At 35.6% G+C, this 22,571-nt stretch overlaps 1 protein-coding gene across 2 annotated transcripts in view; it reads left to right on the top strand.

Moving 5' to 3' along the window:
• The window catches only part of EML5 (EMAP like 5), a 180,120-nt gene that overhangs the window by 153,894 nt on the left and 3,655 nt on the right, over positions 1-22,571 (top strand). For both annotated transcript variants that reach the window (XM_081289270.1, XM_081289271.1), the window contains exons 29-40: positions 1,184-1,313; positions 3,816-3,914; positions 7,721-7,741; positions 12,877-13,050; positions 13,861-14,069; positions 16,227-16,384; positions 17,862-17,976; positions 18,666-18,854; positions 19,009-19,181; positions 20,363-20,525; positions 21,118-21,221; positions 22,149-22,302. In XM_081289270.1, coding sequence (XP_081145396.1) covers positions 1,184-1,313; positions 3,816-3,914; positions 7,721-7,741; positions 12,877-13,050; positions 13,861-14,069; positions 16,227-16,384; positions 17,862-17,976; positions 18,666-18,854; positions 19,009-19,181; positions 20,363-20,525; positions 21,118-21,221; positions 22,149-22,302 — 1,689 coding nt within the window. The remainder of the gene's footprint in view (positions 1-1,183; positions 1,314-3,815; positions 3,915-7,720; positions 7,742-12,876; positions 13,051-13,860; positions 14,070-16,226; positions 16,385-17,861; positions 17,977-18,665; positions 18,855-19,008; positions 19,182-20,362; positions 20,526-21,117; positions 21,222-22,148; positions 22,303-22,571) is intronic.

Here is a 22,571-nt window from a genome sequence, read left to right as displayed (position 1 = left end):
GAGGCCCCGCATCTGAGAGGCGGTGGCCGCAGCGCCCCGAGTAACAACAGCAGGCGGCGGCGGCCCGAAACGCCCCCAACACCCAAGTCATTAGTTTTCATGAAAATAAGTGTATTGAATAATCATTTTGTTTGATTTTAAGAATTGATTAACTTGCCAAGTGTAGTGGCACATGCCTAGAATCCCAGCTACTCAGGAGTGTCATAAGTTCAAGGCCAGTCACAGCAAATTAGAGACCCTGTCTCAAAATAAAAAATAAAAAGGCCTGGGGATGTGGCTCAGTGGTTGAACACCCCTGGGTTCCATCTCTGCTACCAACAAGCAGAGATTGTTGGTAAATAAATTTGTTTCTCTTAATTTTTAAATGAGAACATCCAAACATAAATACATGTGAGTGATCTATTACTTACAGAAGTCGTGTCTTATACTTAGTGTCCTGAATTCATAAGTTGAAGATAAAATATTTACACCACTCCAGGAACCTTTACCCCATGTGATATAGTCACTATACAGGATTCATGAAGTCTGTTCCTCCTTCTGTCCCTCCTTCCATCAAAGAAACCTTCAGCACTAGCTGAGGAAAAAGAAAGGTCCTCCCAGACCTTTCATAATCCCAGCATCAGCAGCAAATAAGAAAATTGTGCTAAATGAGCCCTGAGCAAGGTGTAAAGCTATAGGAGAGGGATTGAAATGAAAAACAGGAATGCTTCTCCCTGCAGCCTTCTCTGCCAGAACTTTCAGCATGAGTTGTCAGAGACAACTTTGGATTCTTCAGAGTAGCTGACTTTGATATAATTTGTCCTGAGTTATCTATGCTGAGCAAATAATTAACTAACAATGAATACAAATCAAATTCTTCTTTCTGACTAATCATAAAAATTGAAGTATTCTTTCATATGGAATCTTAAATCTGAAATTCTTAGAATTGGATAACCTTGTGATTCCCTTTTCCTTTTTATAACTTTATATAGAAAAAGTATAGACTGTGAAATGTGTTTCATTTGCCCAAAACAGGCTACAGAAAATATATCTAGCTTAATTTTGTATTTGAACTCTGTAAAACATCAAAAACACGTCTTCCATTTTGACTGAAGATGCTAATGCTATGTACATCACAGAATATTGGTGAATGTTTAGACATGAGGAAGGGAGTAATTGTATAATGGTTTCATTATTGTTATAGGACCTCGTGTTGGAGCTTGTATTTGGTTATCGAGGCAGAGACTGCAGGAATAATGTACATTATTTAAATGATGGTGATGATATAATTTATCACACTGCATCAGTTGGAATTCTGCACAATGTTGCTACAGGTAGGAAACCCTAGTTCTCTATCTCCTTATATACTCTGCTTTTAATTTAAAATCTTTTAACTAGGAGCTTAAATTTCTTTGTTAAACCTATAAATAATAATTGAAATATATGAGAAATGATCCAGAATAAAAAATATTTCATATTATGGCACTATCTAGTTATACTTTAGTATTAATAGAGTATGATACAGCAGAAAAGTATTTTATAAGGCCAAGTTCTCATAGATCTCTATTAAAAGTAAAGGTTCGCTATACATTAGAATCCTATTTTACAGTAAAATCATTGTGCCTCTAATTCTATTTTCCCATGACCTCATCATGAGAATGGGTGGTTTGGATGGTTGTCTTTGACAGTGATTGAAAGTAGCACATTGGATAAGTGACCACTGGGGTGATTAGTGAGGCCTTAGAAAGCCAAGCAAGAAAGCTTTTTGTCTGTGGGTTTACTGATTATTGCTTGTTTGATCCAAGATTGTGAGAAAATATTCCTTGATGTTTATTTAACAGTCTTGTTGAAGAGCAAATAGAGTTATCTTATTAAATATGATCCAATGATGTTAAGTATTTATTTTTAATTCTGTTTTATTACATATGATTGCAAACTTTATGAAGTTTGAAAGCAAAAACAGAGTCTACCTGATGAGTCATTTGGGTTTTCCTTTGATAGTTTCATTCTGAATGGATAAAGAGTAAATTATGTGCATCATTATCCTCCTCCCCTTGTCAGTATTAATCATTAATATGATCTTTCTTTTCTGGTTTGCTAAAGAAAAGGATTCACCAGAATTACATGCAATTTTTCATTTAATAATTTGAGCCATTTTAAAAAAGTACTACTTAGAAAATCCTTTTTAATTGAGGTTTCACGTATCCTTCAAGAGAATGGGAAAGAGTAAAATGAGACAAGCATGAAAGGAATAAATATATATATAAACTTTCATGTTTATACTTTTGGTTTGATTTTTAGCTTTCTGATTTATAATTAATCACCTTTCTAATGGTGAAGTGCTGAGAGAGGATGGAGGGGGAGATGAGGCATCTGCTTCAGTTCTTAGTATTTGGCTTCCAACCAGTTTACATTGCTGTGCTCATAGTCTAGGAAGTATAGATTCATTAGCTGATATTCCACCAACTTAGCCAACAGCTCATAATTAGTTGTTTGTTTCTTTAACTGAACCCACAGCCCTGGAAAGTAAAAATCATATTTCATATCAAGGAAAAATTTAAAATAGTAGGTGTGTTAAAAGTAATCATTGAGTTTTTAGTCTTGTTTTCTTTTGTTTGAGATCCTGATATTCAGGGTCCTCTAATATGGATTCAACCTACTGTTCTGACCTCATGTTCTACCTAATCATTTTACTTGTATAAACCTAGTTTTTTATTGCCTCCTGTGTAGAGTACTTTCATAGTCTCCTGAAATCTCTTCACTGTCAATCCTGCTAGATGAATCACATTACTTCCATTTTTATCATACTAGAATTTCATTTTTATTTTTAATTGGTGCATTATAATTATACACAGTGGTGGTAATTACTATGTTATGTGCATGCACATAACATAATTTGATCAATCTTATTCCCTAGTACCTTCTCTTTTCCTTCCCTCCTCCCTCTCCCATCTACTTGCTCTACTCTACTGACTTCCCTTCTATTATTGTTATTTTAATGAGTGCATTATAATTATATATGCATGGAATTCATTGTGGTATACTTGTACATAGACTTAGCATAATTGGTATATTTTATTCCCTAGGACTTCCCCACACTCTCCCCTCCTCCCTTCCTCTTGATCCCTTTCCTCTCTGTATTGGTCTCCCTTCTATTTGGGGGAATACATTAATTCTTTGATCAAAAAACTTTAGTGCCTCTCCACTGACTGCAGAATAAATATGAAATATTAATAAATATGGCCCAAACTATTAAAGGGGAAATTATCTCTGGTTTTTGTATGACCCTGGTGAATCTTTTTCTTTAGGAAACCAAAACAAAGATCATAAGCCTTGAAAATCTTTCATAATTCTAGTCCCTACTTCCCTTTCCAACTGCATTGCTCACTTTTCTTCCTCATGACCCTACAACCAAAGGAGTCATTATATATGCATACCCCTGCCTTTGCGCCTTTCCTCAGGGTTCCTCTACCTACCTAAAATGCCCTTCCCCACCCTCCTTCACATTTGCAGAATCTGTCTGCATCAGTGCAGAAGCGTCATATTCCCATAATGAGAATAAGTCCTTCTGTGCTAAATTCCCATGGCATTTTGATTCTTAAGTCTTTGGTGGTACTTGGCATCTTCAGCCTTGGATCATACGATTGATCCTTCAGATCATATGGTTCTATCTTTTTAAAACATCTGATTCTTTATCCTTTGATAATGTGTATAGTAAGTACTCAAAAACTATGTGTTGAATAAGCAGATAAGTTAGTTTATAGTGCTAGATAAATGCATTTGGTTGTTATATCTTAAAAGTTTTCTAACTTAATTCTCAAATTCTTTCTTTATAGGGATTCAAAGTTTTTATCAGGAACATAATGATGATATTCTGTGCCTCACTGTAAATCAGCACCCCAAATTTATCAACATAGTGGCAACTGGCCAAGTAGGTATGTTTCTATATTTTAAAAAGAAACAATATGAAGCATTTTTGTTCAAATAAATTCAACATCCTAGGAAAAATTAAAGTGTAATATAATTACAGATTCTTCAAAACTCTGTGTACATAAAACACACACAAAATTATACCATATGGTTTGCTTCTAGGTACCTTCTCTTACTAACTTTGGTTATCTGCGTTAGTACAGACAATTTTAAATTTAAAATCAACTGTCATATAGGGGCTGGGGTTGTGGCTCAGTGGTAGAGCATTCGCCTAGCATGTGCGAGGCCCTGGGTTCGATCCTCAGCACCATATAAAAATAAATAAAATAAAGGTATGGCGTCCAACTACAACTAAAAAATAAATATATTTTTTAAAAAGTCAACTGTCATATAGTGGTTTAAATATTCAGATTTAATTCTGATATCAGGAATTTCTGATTAGCAAAAAAAATTTAATTCAGTATCATATGAAGCAGAAAGGAAGTACTTTAAGGAGAGGAGAGTTCTGTTTCAGCAAGGGTTAACCTAGAAAGTGGTGAGAACCCAGCTGGGCATGGTGGCACAGCCTGTAATCCCAGCAGCTCAGGAGACTGAGGCAGGAGGATCACAAATTCAAAGCCAGCCTCAGCAATTTAGTGTGGCCCTAAGTAACTCAGCAAGACCCTGTCTCTAAATAAAATATAAAAAGGGTTGGGGATGTGGCTCAGTAATTAAGCACCTCTGGGTTCAATCTCTGGTACCAAAAGAAAAAAAGTGAGAACCTGGCTGGGCTTGTGGCTCAGTGGTAGAGCACTTGCCTAGCAAGTGTGATCCTCAGCACCACACAAAATAAATAAATAAAATAAAGATATTGTGTTCATCTACAACTAAAAAAATATTTTTAAAAAGTGAAAAAACAAATTTGTTTCATGTTTGTAAATCCCCACTGTCTTTTCCTTTTCTTTAGTATTAATCTGATTCATCAAGTGTTTTTGTTGTTGTTGTTGTTTGTTTTACAGTACCAGGGATTAAACCCAGGGGCTCTCTACCACTGAGCTACATGCATAGTCTCCCTCTCCCCTTTTTTCTTTTTTTTTTTTTTTAATGCCATTCTTTTTTTTTTTTAAAGAGAGAGAGAGGAGAGAGAGAGAGAGAGAATTTTTTTAATATTTATTTTTTAGTTCTCGGCGGACACAACATCTTTGTTGGTATGTGGTGCTGAGGATCGAACCCGGGCCGCACGCATGCCAGGCGAGCGCGCTACCTCTTGAGCCACATCCCCAGCCCTCCCCTTTTTTTCTACAAGATAGGATCTCACTAGGTTGCCAAAGCTGGTCTTGAACTTGCAATCCTTGTGCCTCAGCCTCCTGAGTTGCTGGAATCACTGTTTACTTGCTTTTTTTAAAATTTTTTTTTTTTAACCTTGGTCAAAAATTTAAAGGCCATAGATTTACAACCAAAATGATTGAAGATAGCAGATCTATTTGGACATATCTACCAATCATTGATCACTATGAGTACTACATTATAGATTTAGTCAGTCATATCTTCACAGCTTTCATATAGCTTGTAAAGTTCTTAAAATCATTGGGTTGGTTGGACCTCAGGGGGTTGTGGTTGCTAAGCTAGCTTTCTAGCTATCTTTTTCTTAAAAAATTATGCTTTTAATACCTTATTTTTTCATGCAAGTACTGAATTGATTAGTCAAAAACTTGTTCTCTGCGTTTCCTGGTTCTATTGCTATGCCCCCTGGGTCCCTGCTCTTTTTCCTTCTGTACAGTTTTCTGCTTTTAAAGGAAAGTAGACTATTACAGTACCCAGTATTCTAATCTTTGTATAGGAATATAAATGTATACTCCCATTTTCACTAAGTTCTTTGAAAGCAATGTCTTGTTTTCCTCTGCACAAGGAATAAGGCCTATCTCCTGAAGGAACAGAGACCATACACCTAGCTTCATTATCTCTTGGTATATAGTTATTGCTCTGTTAATTGTTACTGAGTAAATTATTTATTCAACAAACTTATTAAGCACCTACCATGTGCAAGGTATTGTTCTAGCAGCTTATAAAAAGACAAAATCCCAGTTTTAATGTAATTTACATTTTGTGAATAGAATTCTAGAAGGTATGGTTCTTTGTTTGCTCATTCTTCCTTTCTTTCTTCTGCTCTCCTTTTGTTAAGCAACTTTTCTCATATTAGTGCCATAGGTTTCTTTTAGTTGAGAATTGTCATAATCACACATTAATCTTTCAGAATTTTGGCCCCTTTCTCCACTTCTTTCCCTTTATTTTGAAAGGCAACAGTTCAGGGAACGTGGAATGGCTCATGGTCTTCCCTTCTCTTTCCAAGTCAAACTCTGCAGTGCAGAGGTGAATTTTAAATCATGCACGTAGCCCTGTGCCTTGTCTCACTTGTAATTTTTTATAAAATGGTTAACAAAAAAAATGCTTTACTGATGACTAAGTATAAGAGGAACTCAGGGAAGAACAAAGAATGGAGAGGGATGTTTTTTCTTAAAGGGAACTGATAGGTAGTCACTTTGCTGCCAAGCTTATTTAATACCCACAAGGCACAAAACACCATTTAAGTTGTTGGGTTTTTTTAAAAAATTATATGGATCATAAAGAAATTTAAATATTTACTTTGTGGTATGTTAGCCAGTTACACTCAGACTTTTATTTTCTTGACTAGGATCTTAAATCTCAGGGCCGAATGTATCTTTTTATCCATTATATAATTGAACCCATCACTATTTTATGCCTAATATGGTAGTCTAACCTCTCCCTAGGAAGCTCATTTATAAAATAGTTCTCCACATAGAATGGAAATATGTCTCTCTAATTGCTACTCATTGGTCCTCATTTTGGGGGTATCTAGAACATGTAATCACTTTTTCCTATAACTTTTTTCTCCAGTTTTGGAAACTATCCTATTCTGACAGAGTCTTCTCTAGTACTTCTTTTAGAATGTCCACTCTGGACATCTTCCAACTACATTTCATGGGTCAAGGTATATATGAGAACAGTGAGATTGCTTTCCATAGGGGAGCCTCCTTCTCCATTTGGAGATTTGAAATCACAGAATTAGGGCTGGGGATGTGGCTCAAGCGGTAGTGCGCTCGCCTGGCATGCATGCGGCCCGGGTTTGATCCTACTCCTTTTTTCTTTGGTAAAGACTGTTAATTCTTTTATGTGGTGCTGAGGATTGAACTCAGTGCCTCACACGTTCTAGGCAAGCACTCTACCACTGAGCCACAATCCCAGCCCTAAAGACTGTTAATTTTTAAGTTTTTTTTAAACAGGTATTTTCACCACAAATACAATGAGTATAGATAGGTATTCACATTTTCTTGGCAAACTTTAACTCATAGTGAAAATATTTAGTTAAAAAAAAAAGAATTTTTTTCTTGAGTTATATTGTAATCTTTGCTATTATGTCCCTCAGAAGATTTAGATTAAATTCTTCCCTGTAGGCAGAGATGCATTAAAATTCCAAAAGACTCATTAAGTGGTGCATTTTATGACCCCAAAATAAGTGTATTATCAATTTAAATCATATAAATATTATTTTTAAAGTTATAATTACAATTTCATGTAAGTAATTATGAAGAAAATTGTTTTTATCAAAGAAAGATTGAAAGGTCATACATAGAATGTTAATATGTGCATATAATTGAAATGGTTGCCTTCTCTCTGTTTACTCAGTGTAATACAACTGATTGCATATATTTTATTAAGTTATTTTAAAAATATTTATGATAATGGGTTTTGCAGATTTTAAGGCATTTGTGTTATTTATTGGTAACAACTTTTCTGTTGCTTTCTTTTATAGGTGATTCAGCAGATATGTCAGGTAAGGGAAAATTTAATATTTTCAGTTTTATTTATATTGTTTGGTAATGGTAGCCCAAATTTTTATAAAGTAAATAAGATATCTGAGTGACTATTATTACTTGCATCAAACATCTTATTACTCTACAAAAAGTTTGTAAATTATTTGTAATAAAGAATATATTAGTTTAATAACATGATACTGAGCTCAATCTGCAATAATAGTATTTTTTAAAAAATGAATGTTTTGACCTTTTTTTCCATAAGCATGGAACTAATCTAAGTACTTTCCTTATACTACCTCATTTAATCATCACAAGAATTCTTCATAGTAGTTACTAACTTGGTAACATTATAAGGTTAGGAAAAGTGGAGGTGGGAGAGCTTGGAGGTAATCCCTAGCACAAAAAAAAGGGGGGGGGAAGGAAAGGGAAAAAATGATCAAAATGATCAAAACTTAATCTTAAATATAAATAAATTATATTGACTCTGAATAAATTACAAAAATAAAATCAGATTTTTATATACTATCTTAGTTGTATATATTAAATCAACAGATCACTTAAAGATTTAGAACTATTATTGATCTTAGCTTTATGAATTAAAGATAATAATTAAATTAACAATGTGTAGCTATTTTCTTTAGATATTATAATAACTAATCCTTTTCAACTATATTTTAAATTTATGTAATATAATATGAATTAGCAGTTTGATAAAAGATTTTTATCTGTTTCTTTCCCCTCCATCAGGGCAGAATATGATTTTATGATTTGACAAATCAACTATTTATTAAAATCAACAGGCAAGGTCACTGCTTACTTGGTTTCACCCGGGAGCAGGGGTTGGCAAACCATAGCTCATGGGCTTTATTTGGGCCACCACCTGCTTTTGTACAGCCCAGTTTTATTAATTTAAGTAGTTGGGAAAAATTAAAAGAATGCTATTTTATGACATATGAAAATTATATGAAATTCAGATTTCTGTATTTGTTAACCAAGCTTTATTAGGCATAGCCATGTTCACTTACAGAGTATCTGTGGTGGTTTGTGTGTTGTTAATGGTAGAGTTGAGTGGCTGCAGAGACTGTGACAGTCTCATAAGTTACACAGTATAAGTTACGGTGACACAATTATAACTTCACAGGTTTTAAGATACACACACACACACACACACACGTATACACATACACATATATCTGTACTACAACGTTTACTTTCTTTTTTAACCAGTGCATCTCTATAATGTCAAAACAAGGGTGAGGGAAGAAAAGTGGATTTTGAATGTTATACTTTTAAGGTACAGTGAAGTGTGGATTATGTTGTTCTCAAATGAGATGGTAAAGAATTGTGTTTATTATGGAATGACACTATAGTTGTGCTAAAAGAATGTTACATAGCCAGATATGGTGGCGCATGCCTGTAATCGCAGCAACTCAGGAGGCTGATGCAGGATGATTGAAAGTTTGAGTCCAGCTTCAGTAACTTAGTGAGGGTCTGTCTCAAAATAAAAAATTTAAAAATAGCTGGGATGTGGAGCAGTGGTTAAGTGCCCCTGGGTTAGTTCCCTGGTACCAAAATAATAATAATAATAATACAGTATGCATTATTATTATTTTTTTTCTGGTGCTGGGGACCAGACCCAGGGCTTTGTGCATTGTTAAGCATAATCTCTTCCACTGAACTATATCCCCTAACCCTATGTCAGTGTTTTACCACCAAATTATTTTGTGTGGTTTCCTTTAGCTCTTGACGGTTTGATAGATGCTGTAAGTACTAGCCAGTCACTATTCAAGATGCCAACTCTGAAGAGACAGAAAAGTTAGCCTCTATAAATAGCCTCCATGGAACTACAAAAAAAATATTTTTGAAGAAGATAAGGAAACATTTTAGTACATCTTTAAGTGGTTCTGAGACATAGCACAACTGATGATAAAAAAATATGTGGGGAACAGCAAAAGGGATAGTTGGATAAATTTACCAAGCTTGAATGGAACTTTTTTATTCTCAGCAGGTAGTTTGTGAAAAATATTTCTATCATCTGTTACTGAACATGAATTTTTGTGATTGTCAACAGTTGTTTTATTTGCATTCTGACTTAATTATTATCAGTTTCATGAATTTAGATTATTAATACAAGCTTAATATCCCAGTAGCCATGCCAGGAATTATGTAAATTGACAGCCAAGACATGAATGAAAGCTCCAGGCTGAGGCTCATTTTGGGGGTCTCAAGAATTACCATGCATTCAGAATTCACTGGAAGGAATTGCAGTGCTCAGAGTTGGTTGTCCAGCAAGAGAAAAGGACAAATAAGACAGAGTCTGGAGGACCCAGTCACAGACTTTCTGACTCCCGCAGGGACCACAAGACCAGCTTTATCCCCACCAGCTAATCTAGCCATACACATGGGTGTTTTGCCAGGGAAGCCCACTTAAGACTCAGAGTCCAGGGCTTTTATTTGGGGTTGGGCACATAGATGTGAAGTGCAATCACAAGTCCCAAAATACCAGACTCCCAGAAGAAAGCAGGTGTCAGTGCCCCTAACAAGACAGAGCAGTTGTGTAACATAAGGAACACTTCAGAAGCCAAGTTCTTACACACTCCAAGAGCCAGCCCACAGGCAGGGCCTTCTAATGACCAACCTCCAGCCTGTGTAAAACCTAAGGCTGGGTCAAGAAACTAGAAAGTGAGTGTGCCTGGAGGAAAGCTGCTGAGATAACCACAGTGAGAAGGAGGGAGGGGTCAGCTCCCAGAGGGAGTCTGGATTCATGTCAAGGTTAGTCTGTCACTGGAGAATTTTAAATAACACAATGATCTAATTTGTATTTTGAGAAAGCCACCTCCACTAGCTTGTTGAGAAAGAGGAAATTAGACAATTAGGAGCCTATTATTATAGTCCAAGCAAAAGACAAACAAGGGTAGCAGGAGTGAAAGTAGAAAAAACTAGACAGACGTGGGACATAGTTTAGAGGTAAATCCAGCAATCCTCTCTGATGAGTTGGATTTGGGGTAAGATAAAGTGAGGCTAAATACTAATTTTTTGCTTGAGCAGTTAGCTAAATGAGATGGGTGAATACTTGGGGGGAAATGCATTGGGCAGGGAGAATTGTCTATATACATAAAGAATGAAGGCAGTTTAGGTACAAATATAAAATGGTAGATTTGGGGATGATAAAATAATGAAACGCCTATCTGATTATGTCATCAACTGAGAGTAGGGAGGGGAGAAGCAGGGGTTGGTTTTAAGAGGAGTGAAGTTCTCAAATAGTTACTTTGGAATGTAGGTTGATAAACACTTATAGTAGAAAAGATATGGTGGAATTACCCTGAAGACATTAGATGTATCTTCAGTGGACACTAAGGGAATACTTTTATCTCTGACAAAGTTATTTCAGTCCTCCATGACTATATGTGGAACTTAAAAATTTGATACCTTTGATCCTTTAGGCAGGAGAGTTTTCCCTCTGCTTTTGCTTAGTATTTGTTGTGGTAGTGGGTGTCTATCAGATGGCTTTGTGGGTCTCTGGGTGCCCTCTACAACAGAAAAGGATGTTTATTAGCATGAACAGTGAGGAAGGCGGGTAGTCTCCTGAGTCTGCTGCTTCTGGAGCACTTCCAGGACCCAGGATCCAGGCATGTTCGCTCTTTGCCACTCTGCCAGGCATAGCATTGGCTTCACCAATAAGGCCAGTTGCATTCGTGGTCACTCAAGGGCTGCAGCAGCATTTGAAGTCACATGCTTCCTTGCTTTCATCCAGTGGGAAAGAGGAATAAAACCCCTTTCAGAACTATCACCTAAAAATCCTTCCTATTACTCTGACCGATTTAAGCCATCTAACATGCCTTGAGACTCAGTTCAACTATGCCCTAGGTAAACTTTGACTTTTAGTGAATGTGGAACATTTTTAGCCCAGTACTTAAATTATTATAATAAATTTTTCAAACAACGTATTTTATTATTGGCAAATTTTTATATCTAGTTCTCTATAGTTTTGATATTTTACTGTTACATAAACCTCTCTACTTAATGATACTCAAGTTAAATATCGATTTAATAAATTTTAACTGCTTTACTTGAATTATCAGATTTAATGTACCATTGTGTTCTATAAATAGCAAATGGTGAAAAATATTATGTTTTTTTAGATACCAAAATTTCTTTCTGCATCAAATAATTTAATACAACTTGTCTTAATATTTCTCTCTTTTTGCAGTATGTATAACATGTATAATTTGAAGAAAATGCACTTAGTATTTTAATTGTTTTACTCAAAGTACATTCATTCTAAGACTGAATTAGCTATAGAGTGTAGTTCAGGAAAAATAATAATACAAAGCTATGGTATTTTAATTTATAAAATACAGAGAATCAAGCTGGGAATGTAATTTAATGGTAGAATGCTTACCTAGCATGTGTGAGGCTCAATCCTCCGCACTGTAAAAACCAATCTACAAAAAAAAAAAAAAAAACAGAACCGGAAGCAACTTTTTAAGTAGTAGCAGCACTGCATAGGATGATTAAAGTTTTTTGTTTTTTTAAAGATTTTGAGTTTTATCTTTCCCTAAACTTCTGGGTTTTTAAAAAAAAATCTTATAAAGGAATATGTAGCTATCTATATTGTCAAAATTTTCTTTTGAGATTTGTTCAGGTGGTTTTCTAAGTACTGCTTTTCATAACTGTGTCTGCTTTTCATTTCTCTCCCAGGTAACATTGATGCTAAATATATATTTGTATTTAACATATTTATTGTATAAAAATGTAGATAGCTCTCTATATAATTATATAACAATTAAAATGTGTCTAAAACAGTGCCTTTTTCCCCTCTGATGTTGAGAATAAGCCATAAGCTCTAACACTGAACTACATCTCTAGCCCCCAAACATGCCTTATTTTTTGATAAGTTGTTTAATGTTATGATGGACTGATTTTTGTATAAATGCTATTTTCTCAAAAGTGCAATTGGAAATATAGCCTAAAGAAGTATTCTGGTTTTGTTTTGTTTTCCAAAAATTTAGTCTTAGTTTGAGCTATTCTTTGTTAAGTATACTCCTTCTTGGGTACATTTTTCCATGTTTCAGAGATGGGTTTATATATTTTAGAAATGGAACCATTTATAACAAGTCAGTTCCAACTTTTGGATTTCATCTTTGTTTAGCCACAGCCCCTTCTATCCACATCTGGGATGCAGTGAGCAAGCAGACTCTATCTATACTAAGATGCTACCATTCAAAGGGAGTATGTTCGGTCAGCTTCAGTGCTACTGGCAAACTCTTGCTGTCTGTGGGACTAGACCCAGAACATACCATTACCATTTGGAGATGGCAGGAAGGTAGGATAATGTGTGTGAATATGAATTATGTATTTAATATTTGCCTTAAGTTGGTGATTGAAACCATCATTCACAATAGCTCTATCCTGTACATGCACACAGTTTGTGGTCCTATAGGTAGGTTTCACTTTAAAAGTCCAGTGAAATTCTAAGTTCACAAAACATAAAATTAATGAAATTATTATTATTAAAAAGTATTAACTGCTGTTCCTTTCAGTAAGAAACTATATATGTATCTTTGCTAATTATTAGTGATTGATTGGTGTTAGAGGACCTTAATAAAGAATGAAAATGTGTGTGTGCGCGCTTATGTGTGAGTGTTTGCAGTGATGGGATTAAGCCCAAGGCTCAGTGCTAGTTAGACAGGTGCTGCATTCCTGACCCATGACGTATATTTTAAATGATATTGGAAGACCAATAGGATAGTATTACCAAATATACAGGGAAAAGAAAAGAATGTTTCCCAAAATCATTTTATGACCCTTAAATGGTAATGAAGCTCCCTGTAAATACATAACTCAGTTATGGAGTTTATATTACCCAAGTAATTATAGTCATGTGATTGCTTGGTAACAGAGCAAGGGCCACAGCCCTCCCTTTAATAAGCATTTTTTTAAATCCATGTATTTTTAACAAATATTTAATTATATAACAATTAAAAATGTATCTAAAACAGTGCCCCCCCCATGTTGAGGATTGATATAAGCCATAAGCTCTAACACTGAACTACATCTCTAGCCCCCAAACATGCCTGTTGATTAGCTAGGTTCTTATATTAACTTGGATAATTTCGTTATATCTTCTTATCAGGTGCCAAGATTGCCAGCAGAGTGGGGCACAACCAACGAATTTTTGTAGCAGAATTCCGACCAGATTCAGATACCCAGTTTGTCTCTGTGGGAGTAAAACACGTGAAGTTCTGGACCCTGGCAGGAAGGGCTCTTCTTAGCAAAAAAGGGCTGCTGAACACACTGGAAGATGCCCGGATGCAGACCATGCTTGCTGTTGCATTTGGTGCAGTATGTCTCTTAAAATGTTGTGTAGGGGTGTAATTTTGACTACCAATTTTCTTGCCTGAAATAAGCCACATCAATGTTAATATGGCAGGTAATCTGTTGATCCCTACATGTCCTAGTCAGGCATGTATTTCATTTTTCAAAAGTCTGATAGTTTCAGAAATGAGGGAGTGGGAAAGAAAGCTCTTGAGGGAGGATTATGATGAAAATTTGAATCCTTAGGCTTTTGCTGTTCTCCAAGGCTTTCACTAGTCTTGTAACTGTCACCATATATATCCTGAAACTTCTGTCTTCCTAACAGTTCTTCACATACCTAAAAATTTGTTAAGAGTAGCCAGGTGCAACGGCACATGCCTGTAATCCCAATTACTCAAAAGGCTGAGGCAGGAGGATCACAAATTCAAGGCCAGCCAGCCTAGGTAACTTAATAAGACAGTCTTAAATTTTTAAAAACTAAAAAGGCGGGCTGGGGATGTGGCTCAAGCGGTAGCGCGCTCGCCTGGCATGCGTGCAGTCTGGGTTCGATCCTCAGCACCACATACCAACAAAGATGTTGTGTCTGCCAAAAACTAATAAAATAAAATAAAAAATAAATAAAAAGGCTGTGGATGTAGCTCAGAGGTAAAGCCCTTTGATTCAGTCCCTAGTACTGCAAACGAAAAAAAAAATTTTTTTGTTAGAGTAAAAGAAATATGAGGGGTTGGGGTTTTGGCTCAGTGTGCTCACCCTAGCACGTGTGAGGCCCTGGGTTCAATCCTTAGCACTACATAAAAATAAATAAATAAATAAAATAAAGGAATCGTGTCCAACAACAACTAAAAATAAATATTTTTTAAAAAAGGAAAAATGAATCAAGAAGCATGATTTTCAAGTAATTTAAGTTTGGACCTGGGTTTAGGATTTCCTTTGCTTTCTTTCATCTTATATAGTTGCAAGTGTCCTGGGCCAAGAAGGGAGTAGAGAGACAAAAGGAGAAATCACAGTCTCTGGTTTGACAGAAGAGAGATCAAGAGCCTTCCCTCTTCCTCTCCTCACTAGGTCCTACATGGGCCCATGGGTGAATTTATAATCCCCAGTCTTTTCTTTAATACCTTACTCTGGCTAGGCTTCTAAAATCCTTTGGTGAAATAAAAACAACAACAAAGCAGATTTCCTTATTATGTGTTTATATAGGTATGAAATTATTTGAAGGAAGGAAAAAAATAAGTTTAGAACAATTAACTACACTTATGTTTGGGGGAAAAGGCCACTGAAAATATTGGTCATGCTATGTTAAGCTCCAATTGAACATTCTGGGCATTCTTAATATTAGACCAGTAGTTTATTTCCAGAAGAAAACCCACACATTTACATGCTTCTGACATTTCATTTGCCCATGTAGATGAACTTCCTTCACTTTTAAAATTCCTCATAGTCAATAAAAAATAAACAAAGATTAAATATTAAGAATAAGTGAGTTTTAATGTATGAAGCAACAGTATAATCAGAATATAAGTAAGTTTATGCTCAGTTTAAGCATTTTTTAAGTTGTTAAAACATATAAAAACATAAAAGTGGTACATATTTATTTGGCAGAATGTGATATTTTTCAGTTTAAGCATCTTTGAGTCTATGTTAGGAACTATAAAAAGAAAAGGGAAATCATCTCCATGACCACAGAACTTACATTCTCCTTGCAGACAGGCATGAATTAGTGCTACTGCTAAAGTGAGTGAAATCATCAGAACTGAAGAGTTCTCAAAACCCCCTATGACTGGTACAGATAACAGTTTTATTTTCTATGGGAAAATGCTTTGCTGAACCTAATAAAAAGTCTTCATTTGCTGTTCCTTTTTTTTTTTTTAAATCTGAGAACTTTATTTATTGAGCAGTTGGAAGGAAGCAGTCCAACAAAAGAATATAAACTAGAATTACAGCATTTTAGAGTTGGAAAGAGAGAACTGTCCAAAGTTACCCTAGCTAAGTGACAGACTGGGAAAGGAAAAGCCATGAGGCAGCTGAGCCTGGAGTTCAGGTTCTGCCTCTTGGGTCCATCTCTCCATCCATACCTTGCACATGCTGAATCACAGATGAAGTAGCAACACACTCACAGATTACATCAGTTTGAACTCTCTTTGCACTTTTGATGAGTTTATCTCCCCCTTCCCCACTCCTTTTCAGAATAACTTGACGTTTACAGGTACCATCAGTGGTGATGTCTGTGTGTGGAAAGATCACATATTGTGTAGAGTTGTGGCCAGAGCTCACAACGGGCCCGTGTTTGCCATGTATACCACCCTGCGAGATGGACTTATTGTGACTGGTGGCAAAGAAAGGCCGTGAGTCCTCTTTCTTTTCACAGCCTCACTGAATACTTGCATTTGTCATCTACCTAGGGTTTTCACAGTTAGGTATTCTGGTTATTTCTAGGATATGGGTTATCTTCTCTGGCCTTCCTCCTCATATGCTTCAACTATATTGCCTTCTATGTTCCTTCTCTGGATTCTCCTACCTAATCTTAAATCGCTTTTTCCCCCCTTGTAGATAAACCAAAACTCCAATGGTAGATACTTTTTCTTAGGTCTAGATAGGTATTTTTCTTACAGATTAAGAACTGAGTTTGGGCTGGAGTTGTAGCTCAGTGGTAGAGCGCTTGCCTGGCATGTGTGAGGCCCTGGGCTCGATCCTCAGCACCGCATACAAATAAATAAAAGATCCACTGACAACTAAAAACAAATTAAAAAAAAAAAAGAACTGAGTTTCCTCAGGACTGTGTGCGTGCATCAGTTATTTGCCTTCCATGTGTGAGGCACTGGGTTTGATCCTCAGCACCACATAAAAATAATTAACATAAAGGTATTGTGTCCATCTACAACTAAAAATTTAAAAATATATATGTAAATGTAAGGAGAAACCTGTTTCTGAATGATTTTCAAATCTCCCAACAGTAACCAGATATATCTACATGTTGGAATGTGACACACAAGCACATTTCACTACAGGAATGGAAAGAACCCACATTCATCAGTTAAAAAAACAGCATTTCCTTTTCACCTGAAGAATGAATGTATCGTGGCATGCAGGCACATGTTCTCCTAAGACAAGCAAATTTATCCAACAAAAAACAAAGAAATACATTGTTCAGTTATTCCAAGAGAAAATCTAAAAGTGGACTGTCTTTTACAAATAACTCTACACACTTGTATTTCTCACATCTCCCCATTTTGCACACCACTTCTCACTAGTAGCCTTTGAACTATAGGATGTCTTGATAGTGGTAGGAAAAAAACGTGCTTCTTTTTTGGCCCTTAAAAATAAGCTCTATAGCAGGGCATGATGGTGTGCACTTGTAATCCTAGCAACTCAGGAGGCTAAAGCAGGAGATTCAAAAATTTGAGGCCAGCCTTGGCAATTTAGTGAGACCATCAGCAATTTTATGAGAACCTGTCTCAAAATAAAAGACTGGGGATGCAGCTCAATGGTAAGGCGCCCCCAAGTAAATAAGACTCTATAGTGTATCACCTATAATCCTATTATCTTGCTTCACGTTTCAATTCCTATGTTAAAAATGGTTTTTCCCTCATCTTAAGTATCATGAAGAGGAAAATGTATGGTGGAAGCTAAACAAGATATGCCAGAGAAAAATGAATAAGTTCACAAAATAAAATTTGCTGAATCCTAAGATTGCCATAGAAATTTATAATAAATTATATAGGGCTTTTTTAGTATTCTACTTAAAATTTAGTATTTGTTATAATGAAAATTATCTATAATAGTTACTAAGATACTTTTGGGGTTTGGTTTTTATTTACTTAGGTCAAAAGAAGGAGGAGCAGTTAAACTGTGGGATCAGGAACTGAGACGATGCCGGGCCTTCAGGCTTGAGACAGGACAAGCCACAGACTGTGTTCGTTCCGTGTGCAGAGGCAAAGTAAGATGTTCCTTGACCTGATATGGTGTAGCAGAAAACAGCAGTTTTTACTGATTCTCTCACATTGTGATTTAATGGACAATATTTAATAATACACGAGGATGGGTTCACTTGCTAGTTATCACTCCACTTTGAGTTCCGTAGTTGATGCCAGTGCAGTGCATAAGATGGGAAGCCATTCTGTCTAAACAGGGTTTCCTTTCTTAAATCTAACTGTGGTAGACAGAATTGAAAATCCCTGCTAGTTGACTCATTTTGATTAGACAGCTGTATATACTTTGTAAAAACATACATTCCTATAAAAACTGTGGAGCATGTATGCACTCATTAAGTGTATTTATAAATCATGTATGTGCATTAACCTCATTCTGCTTATTCAAATATTAGCTAAGCTTATTTATACTTGCTCTTTAAAAATTCCAGTTCTATCTTCCTATATCTCAATGTACTTATACCCCTTTTTGGACATCCTTAGATTATCACAAAGTCACAACTCAAGATTATTTAAGAATCTAGGTGTATTCTCTTCACATGGACTCAACTATGCACCCCAGCTCAGGGGTCTTGCTGATGTGTGCCTATAGGCACAGAAAAATTCACACGAGCTAATGATGGGCTTGTGACTAAATTAGCTCAAAGCATGTACCTGTTGTGGTACATTACATATATCATTCCCTTTTATGTTTCAGGGCAAGATACTAGTTGGGACAAAGAATGCTGAAATAATTGAAGTTGGAGAGAAAAATGCAGCATGTAATATTTTGGTTAGCGGACATGTGGATGGACCGATCTGGGGGCTAGCAACACATCCTTCCAGGGATTTTTTCCTTTCTGCTGCAGAGGATGGGACAGTGAGACTCTGGGATATTGCTGATAAAGTAGGTACAACTTTTTAAAAAATGTTAGTTTCTAAGAAGTGGAAACCCTAAATTGCTAGTACTCAGAATTATGTTGAGAATTTTGGGAGGAAACTGGCTAAATTTTTAAGTACTTCTAACTTGGTCTTCTGTGACTGTTTTGCTTCTTATACAGAAGATGTTAAACAAAGTGAATCTGGGACATGCTGCTCGTACTGTGTGTTATAGCCCTGAAGGGGACATGGTGGCTATTGGAATGAAAAATGGAGAATTTATTATTTTACTTGTGAGCTCTCTAAAAATATGGGGAAAGAAGAGAGATAGACGATGTGCAATCCATGATATCAGGTTAGTTGACAAATGAAATAGAATTTTTGAAATTAATTAAATGGGCCCAGCTTGCAAAAAACCTTATCTACACCTTCAAAAAAGGCCATGTGACTTATAGCATTCTATGTAAATTGTATGCTGAAATGTGGCCACTTATATACTTAATTCTCTTTGCAATGTTAAATCAAGGGGCACCAACCAGTGCTTTATAATACGAAGTACTAGGTAATGTTAGTGTCATACTAAACATGTACAGCAAATTCATTATGAACTCTCATTCTTAATACAAGAGTCACCTGCCCTTTAGAAGTTGTAAAAACAAAGTTATAACCCCAAACATAGCTTCTCTTACTATCAGTTAGGCTTCACAGATTATCCTCTGTGATCTTCATGTTTCTCCTTTTTTGCTTTTAATGTACCTTCTCTGGATTCCCATTTCTTGTTCATTCAGTCTGTCAGCACTGAACACCTTTCAGGTTCCAGAATCGGAATCAAACTGTTTTTTGGAAATTTTAATTTTCAGTGCTTACGCTTATTTAACTGAACTGCCACTTCACTGGGCACTTCTCTGTGATCAGTAGATGAAATTATTGCATCTGTCAAAGTGTGCTTTCTTCACCAGTAAAATCCTTTCATAAACGAAACCTGCTCAGAACTTTAGTGTGTAAAAACAGTGAAAGTGGCTTTCCTTGCCCCTACATGTCCCTAAGTTATCTGAACAAGACTCATAGAACATTCTCAGACTGTCTCAGGCTGTCTCCCATGCTTACCAGGCAAATTGTATTTCACTCTGTCTTTTAACACAAGTTCTTCCAAGCTTCAACTAGTCACTTCATCTCAACAAGCTGAAGCAAGCTGAGCGGGACTATGTTCTTAAAGCAGCTTTAAGATATCATTTTTCCAGCTGAAAGAATCCTATCTTAGTGAATTATGTTAATAATTATGGAATGGTAATGGATTTTTTAAAAGATATTTTAAAAAGTAATTGGGTGATAACAATAGAATATTCAAATGAAATGTAAAACTTTCTTATTTCATTTAACAAATACAGTCGCCATATACATGATCAGTTGTGTCAGACAAATTTTATACCGTATCACAAACTTACTTTCAAGAGCTAGAAATTTCTTAAATATCTAAATATTTAAACTATTTCTTATGATCTAATGTATTTTTTTTACATTTTGTTATATATTCAGGTTTAGTCCAGATTCCCGATATCTGGCAGTTGGTTCTAGTGAGAACTCAGTGGATTTTTATGACCTAACATTGGGCCCCACGCTTAACAGAATCAGCTATTGCAAAGACATCCCAAGCTTTGTCATTCAAATGGACTTCTCTGCAGATAGCAGATATCTCCAGGTATGGCACCTAATACCATATACCCAGTTTACAAGGTTATTTCTGCTTTTATGTTGAATGCATTTAAAGCAGAGTTCCATGGCTTCTCAGCTCTTGCCTTTTGTTACCACTCATCATTTTTGCATTACAAATCTGTAATACCCCATTCTTTTTTAAAAATAAATTTCACTCTATTTAAGGTACACAACATGTTATGGAATACATATTTATAGACAGTGTTGCTATAGTGAAAGTAAAAGTTACTATAGTGAAGAAAATTAACATATTCATCATCTCAGAAACCCATTTCTCTTTTTGTGTCAAGACTGGCTAAATCTACTTATTCAGCATGAGTATCAAATACAATACAATTTTACTACCTGTAGTTCTCATGTTGCACTTTGAGCCTTGAGATGTGTTCATCCTACACATCTACTACTCTGGCCTACATCTCTCCATTTCCTTCCCACTTATCCTTTTCCCCATAGTGACTTTGGCATTCTTCACATTAAAATATGTAAAACAAAGTAGCAATTTGCCAGTATTCTATAAACCCCTTATGGATTTTGCCTTCACCTAATGGGATTCTCGTCTCACTTTAATTTGACAAAAGGTCTCTAGTGGTTGCTATAAACGGCTTGTCTATGAAGTGCCTTCAGGAAAACATCTTCTGGATCATGCTGCCATTGACAGAATTACTTGGGCTACATGGACTAGGTAAATACTGCATGAAAGGGCAGAAGCAACTTTTTAGGTAACTTGGAAAATCCTGTTTCTGAATAGTTAAGAGCCATTCCACAAGGGAATAGTAATTGAGTTCCATGTTTCTGTTACCATATCTTGAACTCTTAGGAAAATAATTTTATATTCATGCTGCATCCCTTTGAATTGAACATATTTACATGCTTTATCAGTCTCCATGATTTATCAAGTTCTTATAAAGTAATTTTTTTTAAAAAAATCGAAGTTATGATTTTTAAAATGCCCTGATATGTTCCTGAACATTTAAAGACAGGTGCAAAGGTGCATACCTATAATCCCAGTGATTTGGGAGGATCAAGTCTAAGCCAGTCTAGGCAACTCAACAAAAACCCTGCCTCAAAAAAAATTTTTTTTGAAGGGTCAAGGGATAGATCTAGCTTCAATTCTTGGTACAACAAATACAAAAATCTTTTTTAAAATTAAAACAGGCAATAAAAATACATGCTAGGTGCTATTAAGTAATGTAGTAATATTATTCTACTCAAAGGAATGTTACACTGGAGTTGTTAGAAATGAAGCTTATCTATTTGATAAATTTGCTGGCAGTATGACAGGTCACCAGGAGCATCCATCCTTTTGGTCAATGAAAAATGACAAATTCCTATAGCATAGATATCACTTTTAATTTGAAAAACAATTCAGTCAGCTTTCCTAAAGTATTAACTGGATTTTTAAAAGGATAATTTTAAAAACCCTTATATTATAGAACTTCAATTTTTAAAAGGTAGGAGTTAACATCCAGATGAAATCCAGTCCTCCAACCTGCCTTATACTTATAATTCACTTGTTTTATTTTAAATGACAGGATAATATACAGACTGATTGTTTTCAGGATAGTGAACCCATCTGTGTTTGCTCTGTGAATGTTCTTTTTCTCTCTAGTATTCTAGGAGATGAAGTTATGGGAATCTGGTCCAGGCATGCCGAGAAAGCCGATGTCAACTGTGCCTGTGTATCTCATTCAGGAATCAGCCTTGTAACAGGAGATGACTTTGGCATGGTTAAATTATTTGACTTCCCATGTCCAGAAAAATTTGTAAGTTTGTTTTGTTTAGTATTTTTATCATTTTACAAATAGCTTAGATGTGATCATTAGTACTTTTTCGGAAATACTCAAATGTTTGGACTCCACTTTTCAAATGTTTCATACTTTCAAATTTCTGCACCCTTTTTTCAAGTCTCCTAAATCCATTACCGCAAATAAAATAAATGTCAGGCTGGGATAGTGGCTCAGTGGCAGAGCTGTTGCTTAGCTATGTGAGGCACTGGATTAAATTCTCAGCACCAATATAAATAAATAAAATA

The sequence above is a fragment of the Spermophilus citellus genome, assembly GCF_964194105.1.
Source record: "Spermophilus citellus genome assembly, chromosome: 4".
Lineage (NCBI taxonomy): Eukaryota > Metazoa > Chordata > Mammalia > Rodentia > Sciuridae > Spermophilus > Spermophilus citellus.
Note: the sequence above shows the minus strand (reverse complement) of the source record. Positions and strands in the feature narration are given on the sequence as shown.